The following is a 12,682-nucleotide window of genomic DNA, read 5'->3' on the forward strand; positions in this document are numbered from 1 at the left end:
TGGATTTTCACCCCAGGAGATGAGGTAGAGTAACAATTTCATCGGAATTTATAGGTGGACTGAAATTTAAACTTACAGAAATCGTTTTTTTTTACCTTATTTCCCTTGAAAAGAAATATATATATACATATATATATATATATATATATATATATATATATATATATATATATATATATACATATATATATATATATATATATATATATATATATATATATATATATATATATATGTATAAAATGAATTAGAAATCTTGTTATTCAAAATTTATTCAAATTTAAAAAAGAAACATTATAAACCTGTAAGGAAGGTATATGCAATTTTAATTATCCGACAAGGAGTTCAAGGAGTTCAAATAAACAAGAAAGGCCGCATTCCACGGAATTTCGAAGAATGCAATTCTTCTCATCAGAGGGAAGAGGTTTGCAAAATATACAATAAATTTAGCAGGTTAATTCATTGAAGAAATCAAACAATATGAAATTAATCATACTTGAATAAAAAAGTTATTTAACAATTAGTGATAGTTTATGAGATTAAGAAAACAAGAAACGGGAACTAGAGAGAAAAAGCATATGGTAAAAATCCAATGAGAAGGATGGTAAAATCCATAACAGGAAAAATCCGGAATGGGTCTATTGAAATCCATTGGTAATCCATAAGAAAATTGAATTATAAATGTTCAGAGTAAAATAACGCTTCCAGAGAAAACATCAGCTCATAGAGAAGTAATGTTCAATTTTTATATATATATATATATGAGAGAGAGAGAGAGAGAGAGAGAGATAGGGGGGAGGGGAGAGAGAAAGAGAGAGAGAGAGAGAGAAGGAGAGCGGATACAGGCGAGAGGGAGAGGATAGAGAAGATAGACAAGTTTACTTATTAAAACATTAATTTTATAATTTGATTCTTAGTTGCATTTTATTCTGGTTTGTAACTACTGATTAGATATATTTTTTGTAATATTTTGCAGCACTTTTGCAACATTTAAACAATCGTATGCCTTCTATCTTGCTAATAACTTTTAATTCATCATTACTTTTGGGATCATTTTGATTAATGTGTTTTTTCTTAATGCATAATTCAGGCCATGGTGCAATGGTGAAATTAAAATCTAGATGTGTAAAGATAGAATTAGTAGTAAAAATAGAAGACTTCTACAACGTCAGAGAGAAGAAAAGATTGAAATTTTTACTGACACATCACTATTGCAACTGCAGAAATAATACAACTACCATTTGACGAAATGGTTGTATTGTGGAATTTGAAGAAAATTACAACCATCCTACATTTGCTATAAATTCTTTAATTGTTAACATTTTTATGATTAAGTCGGCGAATGCATATTGACGAAAAGAAATTTTTATTTTCCCTCAGTAAGGGAGTTTGGATTCTCGTTTTTCCTAACTTTTCAAGTTTGCATAAATACTGAGAAATGCAAAAGACTATGTAATGTTTTGCCTTCATTATTACTTAAAATTCCTTTGTCAGAATAATTTTCGAAGCAGCTTATAGTAATCCTCTTATTAAACATATCCACATTTGAGAGAAGTTTTACTTTAGCTTTAAGCTCCATAGATAAATTTCTTCTTAAATCTTCAGATTTCAGAAACCAAAGAATTGGCATCTTCATACTTTTTAAAAATATCTCACCTCCCAAATAAAAGACTAACCGCAGGGATGACAGTCTCAAATGATAAACAGTGACCTAGAAAACTGTTGAGGTTGAAAACAAACAAGATGGCGTCTAAAAGTGTCTGGAAACCAAAAATAATGTCCATCATGGGGAGTGTGTAAACGGGATTGTCCAAAGAGAGAACGCCTAATTACAAAAATGATTTAGAAAATTCATAGAACAAATACAGAACGTGAATTACAAAGATTTCCATTTAAATTCAAAAGAAGATTCTAGTATGCGAATTAAAGTCTATTTTTTTTTTATGACGAATACTAACTTACAAGAAAATGAACAATAGACTGATGATTTTAAATGCTTATAAGCATGTGTGCTGTATGTGTATACGTATGTCTGGACATTAATAAGAGTTCGGAAATCCCCATGGCAGATTCCCCGTTCCTCTTCACAATATTTCTGTATTTGTCCACCCACTGTCTCTTTTGTTACTTTGACCTCGGTCAAAGTTGCATTGATTCACTGACAAATTCGTAGCCTTATGTACAATATCAATAACATGCGTTATTTCCAGTTTCAAATGGCAAAGTATGTGAGATAGTATGGCTTTTAGTTTCAGATAGTAACCAGAATATTTATCAGAAACTGCATATACATATTTACATATCTGTATGTAGATACCTGAGTAAATATCCCATATGAGTTTATCTCCCGATATGTGTGTGTGTGTGTGTGTGTGTAACTATTTTACATATTCACGTACATTTGTTTCACCTTCACTGAGATTCATTAGTGTTACTTCATAGTAATTATTCTGCTGCTCGCATGAGTCAAACATATGATGACTGAAGACATTATTTACTTATATCCAACATCCTTATTACCGAAACGGTCGTAAAAGTTGTATAAAATAGTAGAGAAATAAATCCTATAATTATATATTTTGTGAATGTTTAGTAAGCAACAAGAGTATTTGTACTGCCAAGGAGTAAATGTTTACAGTATTGCCTATTTACAGGCTTCTAATAATTCTACTTAACAGTACTCGTTCATAAATGAAAGCTTTAAATAATCATTTTTAGAATAAATATTTAATATTCACATGCTACATATGTGTTCCGTCATATCTAAGACTCATCAGTGTGGTTATATATATATATATATATATATATATATATATATATATATATATATATATAATATATATATATATATATATAAAATAAAAACACATTTATATCCATTCCAATAAATCAAATGGAACAAAATTTGACATACGATTGTTTCTAAACACACACACACACACACACACACACACACACACACACACACACACACACACACACACACACACACATAAATATACAAGAACCATATACAGGCCAGATTTTTTCAAAACCATGAATTAAAAAGTAAAAAATGAAAAAAGCTAGCTGATCCGTTTTATACCTCGCTCTATAGAGCTAAACCAGGGTTTAATTTTCTCTGCTTTTTTGTCCTCTGTCATATTTCCATTTTCATATTATTTTTTAAGAGTAATTTAACCTCGATTTAGCTCCGTTGAGCGAGGTATGAATCAGGTCAGCTAGCTTTTTCACCTTTTACTTTTAGTCTATTATGTTGAATAAATTTGGTCTGTATACAGCTATTATAGAATTCCCTACCCCTAAAAAGATATATATATATATATACATATATATATATATGTATATATATGTATATATGTATATATCAATCAAGTAAATTTACTTGATTTACTTGATTCTTCCGGCCTTGGCAGACGTGTTTTAAATATTCTCTCCAGTGCTTTTTCTGTGCACATTTTAACTTTCCTTTTAATGATTTTGAACTCATTCAATTTGTGATTTTTTCCAAGGAATTCTGCCTTTTGGATCATTTTGGACCATTTGGAACTTACCTGTTGGATTGGAAGTTTTTAATTCGACCGTGTTTGGATTTTACCATTCTTGGATTTTTTACCCTTCATTGGACTATCCATTCATGTGAAATCTTTTTATCATTTTTTCTTTTACCTCCTATTTCCCTTACCTCACCCTTTTTTTTAACCAAGTAAGGTCTGTGACTTACTTGTGGTTTCATTAAATACTTTTACATGCAAAATCCGATCCCGCATTTTGCTAATTCCTGCCCTCTGATGAGAAGGAGAGTATTTCTTCTAAACTCCGCGGATTAAGGACCATCTTGTGCTTCCTTTTTAAAATTAAATATATTTTTAACTCTTTTTCAAGATGTTTTTTAACATGTTTTATTAATCATTTGTTCATATTATAAGCTCTATTTCCTTTTCGGTTTTATTGAGCTTTTACATCTGGTTGAGATTACTTTACTTGTAAATTTTAACTCTTTAATATTTATAATATATTTTAAGTTTACCATTTTGATTACCTTGGTAAACTTATTGCAATTTATATATATATATATATATATATATATATATATGTGTGTGTGTGTGTTTTTTTGGTTATGCCATATTAAATGACTGCATCTTAATGCATCATGCAAAAAGCATGACTAGATTAGTGTATCGTTTTTCAAACTTGTGCCTACCTTTATTTTTTTGTAGCAAGAAAGACGTCTTGATCTTGTTACGATCACTCATCCAGATAATTTAAAAGAAGAATCCAAAAAACACGTTGTATTTGTGACTGCACGGGTCCATCCTGGAGAGACGCCATCGTCTTTTGTTTGCCAAGGTAAGTACTGTTTAACTTTCAGAGAATCGTTCAAAGAAAAGTATGTGTTTCTTGTTTTTTTTTACTAATGACCATCAGTTGTCCGCCACGAGTCAATGATTTTGTTATAACTCGTGTAATTCTGTCCTCCTAGGAATTACCTTTTTTTTTTAAAGAGCTGTGGTAATCCTCACCAGCATTAAACACGTCTTTGAGAAAAGGGACGTGCAGAGAGGGGTGCTGGGGGTGCCTTAGCATCCTCCTCTGCACGTTTCTTTTCTTAAAGACGTGTGTAATGCTGATGAGGATTACCCCCAGCTCTTAAAAAAGAAAAAGGTAATTCCTAGGAGGACAGAATTTTAACAATAGGATCTGTACTACGCAGTCACATTAAAAGATAACACAATAATATATTAAATCAGCTTTGTTCTTTTCATTCATTTAAGATGCCTAGTCATACAAAAACATATTTTTATGGTTAGTTTGCCTTTTAGCTTTGATGAAAGTGTAGTCTATGTTCTCAACATCACGGCGACATCAGACGTTTTACTATCAACATAAATATTTCATATCTATAAGAAAATAGACCAACGTATTACAGAATATTACTTTATTAGGAGCTGTTTATAAAATAAATCAAGAATACCTTAATCTATAACTTAGCGTTTGCAGTTTGCTAGATATACAGTATTTCCAAAAGTTATGTGATATCATATAACTTAATAAGCACCAGCTGTTTTGATGTTAATATAGCCAGGATGAAAAGGAAAACACTTTTGCATTTATTCACATGTGTGTGTGTGTGTATATATATATTTATATATATATATATATATATATATATATATATATATATATATATATATATATATATATATAGGTTTATATTCCAAATTTCATGATGCTGACCATCTTACAATTTATTCCTTTAAGTATGTTGACATTCATAATTCTTGAAAGCACTTGTTTTGTAGCACAAAATCATTAATTTAATTATATCAATCGCGGAATCTATTCCGCCCTTGACTCTTCAGAAGAAATAGCACCTATCCATCCATTAAAAGCAAATAAAGTGCATATGGGCTTGATTACAAAATCTGAAAGTCGAGTAAAAGTTGTAATTACCTTTTATTTTTTTATTTCTTTATCACACAATTTTAAATTTTGTTATTACATTGAGGTTCATAAAGAATTGGTATAAATAAAAGGTGAAATATAATTGAAAAAACATATTTCCACCGAATTTTATATATATAATATATATATATATATATATATATATATATATATATATATATTCTTAAGATTATGAGAAAGATTACATTCTTCAAGGGTATATTTTATAAATTATATTTCGAATTGTAGAAAATATTAAGCTCAATGGTATTGAATTTCGGCCTTCAGAGCATGTATAACTTTAGTTATCAATTCCAAGTGGTAAAAGAAGGAAGTAATTCAAACTCATAAATTTTTATTAGTTTTTTTATACAAAAGCCTAAGTATTCATTATATATATATATATATATATATATATATATATATATATACTTGTTTATTGTTATATAAACATGCTCACATCCCGCTGCTACAAATAGCCACTTGTTTCAATCAAACAACAGATATCATCAGGCAGCGACTTGACTATTCAAAAGTTCAATGAATAAAATATATATATATATATATATATATATATATATATATATATATATATATATATATATATAAAGATAAACAGAAAATATTGGCTGATAAAAGTCTAACATTATTTCCCATTAACTGGTCTATCTTATGTTAGGCTTGAAACCGACAATACTTATGTTTTTCGGACATCCTGTACAGTTTTATTAAATACATATTAAGCTTTTATATAGAGAGTTTTTTCTTCTTTATAAATGAGCACTTTGCTTGAATTCTTTCCCACAAACAGTGAACAAATAAATAAATATATATATATACATATATATATATATATATATATATATATATATATATATATATATATATATATATACTAGCAAAAGTGCTCGTCGTTGACTGGGTTCAGAAACACCCAACAGAAAATGGATCTGATTTATGAAAGTATGATAGGTTATGAAAAGGAAGGGTTGTAAAGAGATAGCTTCGAATTTTGGGGGTATCAAAACCAAAGCAAAATATGATGAAAGTAAAAATAAAATAGATAAACCCCATAATTTATTATAACATACCTGTTCACACTAAAACACTTATCACAATATTCTGTGGATCTATATTAAAAAAAACCTTGTTAAACTTTGTGAGATATTTCCATTCTATTGAGGTCAGGTGCGAACGAACACCCCATAATTTTATTATACCATATTTCTTCAAACTTAAACATAATTATCAAAGTATACTTACGCAGATAGATATGAAAAGTCTTTATTAAAGTTTGTGCCTATTTCCATTCTATGGAGGCCAGGCGCGAACGCAGACCCCACAATTTTATCATACCATCCCTATTTAAGTCAAACATACTTATCAAAGTATTATGTACATCTATATCAAAAACACTTGTAAACGTTTTTTTTCATTTTTAAATTTTTTATTTCCATACTTTGTGGACCAGGCGCGCACGCAGACCCCACAATTTTAATGAACCACTGTTCTGCCAGATCAAACATGCCCATTCCTGTGTCTCGATACATCTTCTATCATTATATCTAATCAGTTTTTTTACAATAGTTAACCATATATGAGGCTATTTTTGACCAGAAACACACACACATTCAGCTTTATATATATATATATATATATATATATATATATATATATATATATATATATATATATATATATATACAGTAGAACTCCGGGATATGATGGCCCTTAGATACGTTTTTTTCAGGTTACGATGTGGAATACGATGTTTTTCCGGACCCCGGTTACGGTAATTGCCCCACCCTAAGGTGTTATTTATAATGTTATTTGATTATATACATGTGTAATATATACTGCAGTATATTTTGTTTCTAATCTTTAATGCCGTATCCCGGTGTTTTACGATATATATATATATATATATATATATATATATATATATATATATATATATTAATTCACAAACTCTGATATATAAAAGAAATTTAGGGATAAAATTCTCTTAAATATTTCATCAGATAGGCCTCAGTGAATTTTTCGTAAATTCATTGTTTCTCAATTATTTCTGCTTTGTTCAAATTTTTTACAATTAGTGCTTTTTTAAACTCGATAAAAAAATTTTTTTAATGTATTTCTCTATTTTGAAAAAAAATGCTTGTATAATATATTATTTAACTTTTATTTTTAATACATTGATAATTAAAGTATTTAAAAAATAATGCTGACTTCCATTTTCAGCTGTTTTCTCTAATTTTAACAATCATTATCTTTTTCGTATTTCTAAAATAATCAGTGTGTTATATGTCTACTAGTGTGCTTGTCCAGCGTTGCAATCAAATAGAAGAGTTAAAAATGTGTGTGTAACATCTTTTTTTTTAATTTCCCCCCCTCTCTCTCTCGCACTTTATACCCCTCTCTTCAACTATTTCTTTCTATTCACATGTTCCTTTTCCTTTTTCACTGATTCTCTCTCTTTGTATCTATCCTCATATATGTAGATGTTAAAAACTATATTACATTGTTAATTATCAGAACAAAAAATATCATTTCATACTAAAAGTCAATGAAAAAAAAAACTAAATGTCTGATGTCTATCTCCTTCACCTAATTATTATGGCTTTACCTCCCCGACCTAGAAAAAAGATTGAATATTGCAAAAACAAAACAAAAAAATAAAATAAAAACGAACTGGTCATATCTGGTATAGTATTAGCCGTGGTTGGATTATACCGGCCTCCTCTAAAGAGGAAGTTTACAGAAAATATTAAATTCATAAACGGTCCGCAGTCGCTCATAGAAAGATAACATACAGTGACTAGCATTTCCAAATGGTCACCCATCTGATATTAACCAGACTCCATGTCACTTAACTTCAATCATTTCACGAAAACAGGTATTTAAAACCAATTATGCTGTATTGTCTGTCAAAGTCAATTCTAAAAAAGGTATATATCAACGTTGTAGCTGTGTCTAATGTGGTTTCCAACTTTTAGATGAACACATACTAACAGACAACTGCATTTTATATAATAGGTCTGAGTACGGCAAAGATGAGACATCATTATGGCTTTACCATGTTGTAATTTTAATGCTTGTTCCGATTGAAGCGATTAATTATTTGTGGTCAGTTGTGTGCATTAAGAACGTTAAGGAAATGTTTCCTATGAATTATTTATTCCCATCTCCTGTTGTCTGCTTTATCTGTTATGATGAAGCTCGCCATTTATAGAAGACTTTTTCTCTTCTCTTTTTATCTCTCCTTCTGCAGCCCACACAAAACTGTGTTGCTTTATGAAGCATGTAGGTTGATGGTAAAATAAAGAATCCCTATTTACGCCTTTTATAAGGTCATTTGAATATTTTATGCAAAAGAAATTCTGATTGTCTCTTATCTTCTGCTGCAAAAATTGCTTTCCCCTCTCATATGCAATGTTAAAATCAATTCTATTATTTTGTTCTTGTTTTGCAACCTTCCCAGTCAAGAGATACCATTTTGGCATTAGCCTTTTCCCTGTTGACATACATTTTGAAGAAAGCATTTGCACTTTCCAGCAATGCATTACACAAATATATATCGATGGAAGAAAATGCTTTATGTATGGTTCATGCAGGATATAATCATATGATTGTTGGCCTGTGATATCAACAAATTACCATTTCCTTTTATGGTGGATATAACAAGGACACGCTAAAAACATTACTGTTCATTTCAACATGAGTCTGAAACTTAAAGGTCTTATTAAGAACCAAACAAAAAACAAATCTTCAACATAAACATTTTTTTGCTAAAATTGTCGTTTTGCACAAAATATACCCTGTTATTGTTTCAGAACATTTTAGATGAGAATTTATAATTTGTATTATTTTACTATTCCCATCTTGCATATCATTCTCACAACGTTTTGGCAATCTAAACTCTTCTTTTCTTTAAGTACATCCTATCTAACTCATGAATCTGTACAGAATTTAGATTGGAACCCTTTATTTATTCCACATAAGACCCATAGCGCAACGGATAAAAGTGTTAAGTTATGTTCTAAAGGAGAGTCTTCTAGCGGTTGAATGTTCAATCCTATATACGGACAATACTAAAAATGCAGTTACAAATTACTTAAGATTCCTACCTGGTCATGGCTGACTGAACGAAATGCATCCGTCAAATAAATGAAGGGTTCCGTTTAAAATTGCATACATATTCTCGACTTTGACAAGAAATACCGGAAGAAGATCCATATTTATATCGGCTGAAACATTATCAGAATAACACCCAAAATAAGAACAGTAGTCACTGAATAATCAAAACTAGCAGAACCCATGGAAATTCCACAGTAGTTAAAAATTTTAAAAACACATTATAAATAAAATGGATAAAAATAAAATAAAACAAATAACGACGAATTTAAAACAATATTTTTAGCAATTTTTTTTTTACCCCTTTAAAGCTAAAAAAAAATGATTTTAAAAATTTAGATTTTTTTTACATTGTTTTGTTTTTGTGAATATTTTTTTTAATATAAATTATAAAGGAACAGATGTCATTTCACTTGCATATTTTTTTTTTAATTTAAGAAGCGTCTATAATAAAAACAAACTTGTATCTCCTCTCAGAATGACTTATTTTAAATTATAAAAATAGCTAATTTGAAACCGTAAACAGACAGCCATGTTTATTGGAGAGGAAATGGTTTTAATGATGTTTAGCTGATAAAGAGCGACTATAAAGAGAGGTAATTCGTTTCTCATCAATTTATGTTTGCGATGATGATGTTTTTTGCAACACTAGACGTCAGACAAGTAAATTAATATTTAGATAATAGATGCTTTGTTCTTGTTGATTACCTCTTCATCTACATATACATACATGAAAGAAGTAAATAGACACTCTTATTATTATTGATAGTGAAGACTCTTATCAGAGAGTTCCGGTTGACCCAGCAAGTTAATACTTTTTCTTTGCTAATGAATCATTTGATTAAAAGTGGAACGTGTAATCTCTAGGTTTATGACGATTTGATGCTGCTAAAGTTCACTTTTATGTTAACCTTTGACATAACGCCTTTGAAACTCTCGCAGTTCTAATGCTTCTGCGGCTTAAATGGTGATGTATGATAGATATATCTGACACAAATTGTGATGAATAATGCAAACTTTAATATTTCTGACTTTATGTCAACAAAAATTGCACGTTCCAAAATGATTCTAATAATCAGTGTTTCACTATGCACAAACATAAAAGAAGTAAATAGACGCATTTATTATCGTTAATAATAAAAACTGTCATAAGATAATGATGAATTTAGGCAAGATAATATTGATTATTTTTCCTTGCTGATAAAGTAAACAATCAGTTATCAGCGAAAAGTGGAATCCCGAGACTGATTAAGTCCACATATAAATCAACTTATAATATTGCCATTCTGAAACTGTGAAAATTCTAACGCTTCTTTGTCTGGAGTCATACTTAAATGATGATATATAATAGATTTATTTATATACTATGCCTCCGTTCAGTTTTGAAAAAACAATGGATACTTTCTGTAAGGTTAGGTGTCCATGTAATCGTGGGGCAAGGGTTGCACAATCTCAAGCCACACCTCTCCTGAATCGGCACTGTTTGAGTCCAGTGGCAAGGTGAAGTGCTAGACGACTGGAAACAATGCCGAGATAAGCAGACAGCACATACAGCACCTAGAATATGCAAATGGTCACCCATTTTAGTACAGACCAGACTCAATGTTGCTTAACTGTGTGTCAACATGATTATGCCATATTATTTATATATAAAACACTAAAATATCAATTAATATAAAATATTGATATTTCAAACTTTTACTGTTGCTTTGCATAGTTCTCTGTGCTATCTGATGGTGAAAGAGGCAGTTGGTTTGGATCAAAAGCCATACCAGTATAAAAACAATTAAGCAAAACAAACAAAAAGTAATAATGATCAGATAAATCCTAACTTTCTTGTAAAAAATATTTCTTTAAAATAAAAATTATATCAGTTGTTTCATTACATTTTGTCTCTTTTTTTTTCAATGAAATTTAACATCTCCTCAATGTGTTATTCTTCCTTGAAATGTTGTTTTACCATGTTTTCCTGTTTGATAGCGCTGCCTCGTTTTGATTTTAATGCCGGGTCGTTTTCTTGCAGTATCTTTCAGTATCTTTGCAGTAAACAACAAGAATATGCTGACGAAAAACGTTTTTAGCATGGGTCATAAACTGTACCAGTATTGAGATAGATGACTTCGCCTTCCTACTTTATGAAATTTATACATTTCCACCTTTTGTGAAAAAGATGATTTTGGACAAATCAATTTAGTAAATAATCATACTGCTTCAACAAATGTAAGGTTGCTGCTATATATAATTAACAAATTTGGTACGTTCAACTAGACCCAACATTTTAAGATCAAAACAAAAAACAGTGTGCTTAATTCACAGTCTGTATTTTGAATGTCTTTGTATCATTTAAAATACGAAGAAATCATAATTTCGTTCGAAGAGTCGTAAGTAAAATTATCCCATAGTGTTCCAAATAGAGTTTGTATTATTCATCATTAATTCTAGCTTGAACTTGGGCATTGAAATTTCATAGCTTACTCTGAATTCCTGGGCAACCCCGGTACACGAGTATGCTAGTTATAGTATAACCAATGGATTGCATGGGGCAGCATTGAGAGCTACGTGGTGAGATATTGAAAAGAATATGAACTTACTAATGCATAGAAAAGAACACAGAAAAAATATTAATGAAACATTTTTCGTATAATTGTGATTTTTTAAACACTCATCTTGAGTGTTACTTGCATAATGTTTTGGCCGATATAACCTCCAGTATTTTTCACGGGTATTTTTCCGAAATTGAGAATCTTTCTGCTGAACTTGGCAATCTACAGAATTTCAAAGGGAACCCTTTATTTACTGTTAGTAAGTAATTCACGTTTGTATTCTGAGTATAGCCTGCATTAAGGATTAAATTTTCAACCTCAAAAAGAAGGTCATTTACAAATGAATTTTATCAAGTACTTTGTTCGTTATGCCATGGGTTTATGCAAACAGTTCTAGTATGAATTTTGGCAGGCTTAAACCTATTCTTGTTTTTAGATGTATTATTAATATTTATATCTATAGATCACTATATATTATTACAGATTACTATATGTATATATATTTCTCGCCGTTGACGGTGGCCGTGTGGATTTGGTTTTTGCTAATGGAGTCAGAGATG

The 12,682-nt window shown here is 29.8% G+C and overlaps 1 protein-coding gene across 1 annotated transcript in view; it reads left to right on the forward strand.

Annotated features, from left to right (window-relative positions):
• LOC145296203 (cytosolic carboxypeptidase 6-like) overlaps positions 1-12,682 on the forward strand; it is a 1,000,694-nt gene that overhangs the window by 701,930 nt on the left and 286,082 nt on the right. Inside the window, exon 6 of the mRNA XM_080142411.1 lies at positions 4,221-4,350. Within this exon, the coding sequence (XP_079998537.1) occupies positions 4,221-4,350 (130 nt within the window). The remainder of the gene's footprint in view (positions 1-4,220; positions 4,351-12,682) is intronic.

The sequence above is a fragment of the Euprymna scolopes genome, chromosome 16 (assembly GCF_053919585.1).
Source record: "Euprymna scolopes isolate OS-2025 chromosome 16, ASM5391958v1, whole genome shotgun sequence".
Classification (NCBI taxonomy): Eukaryota; Metazoa; Mollusca; class Cephalopoda; order Sepiida; family Sepiolidae; genus Euprymna; species Euprymna scolopes.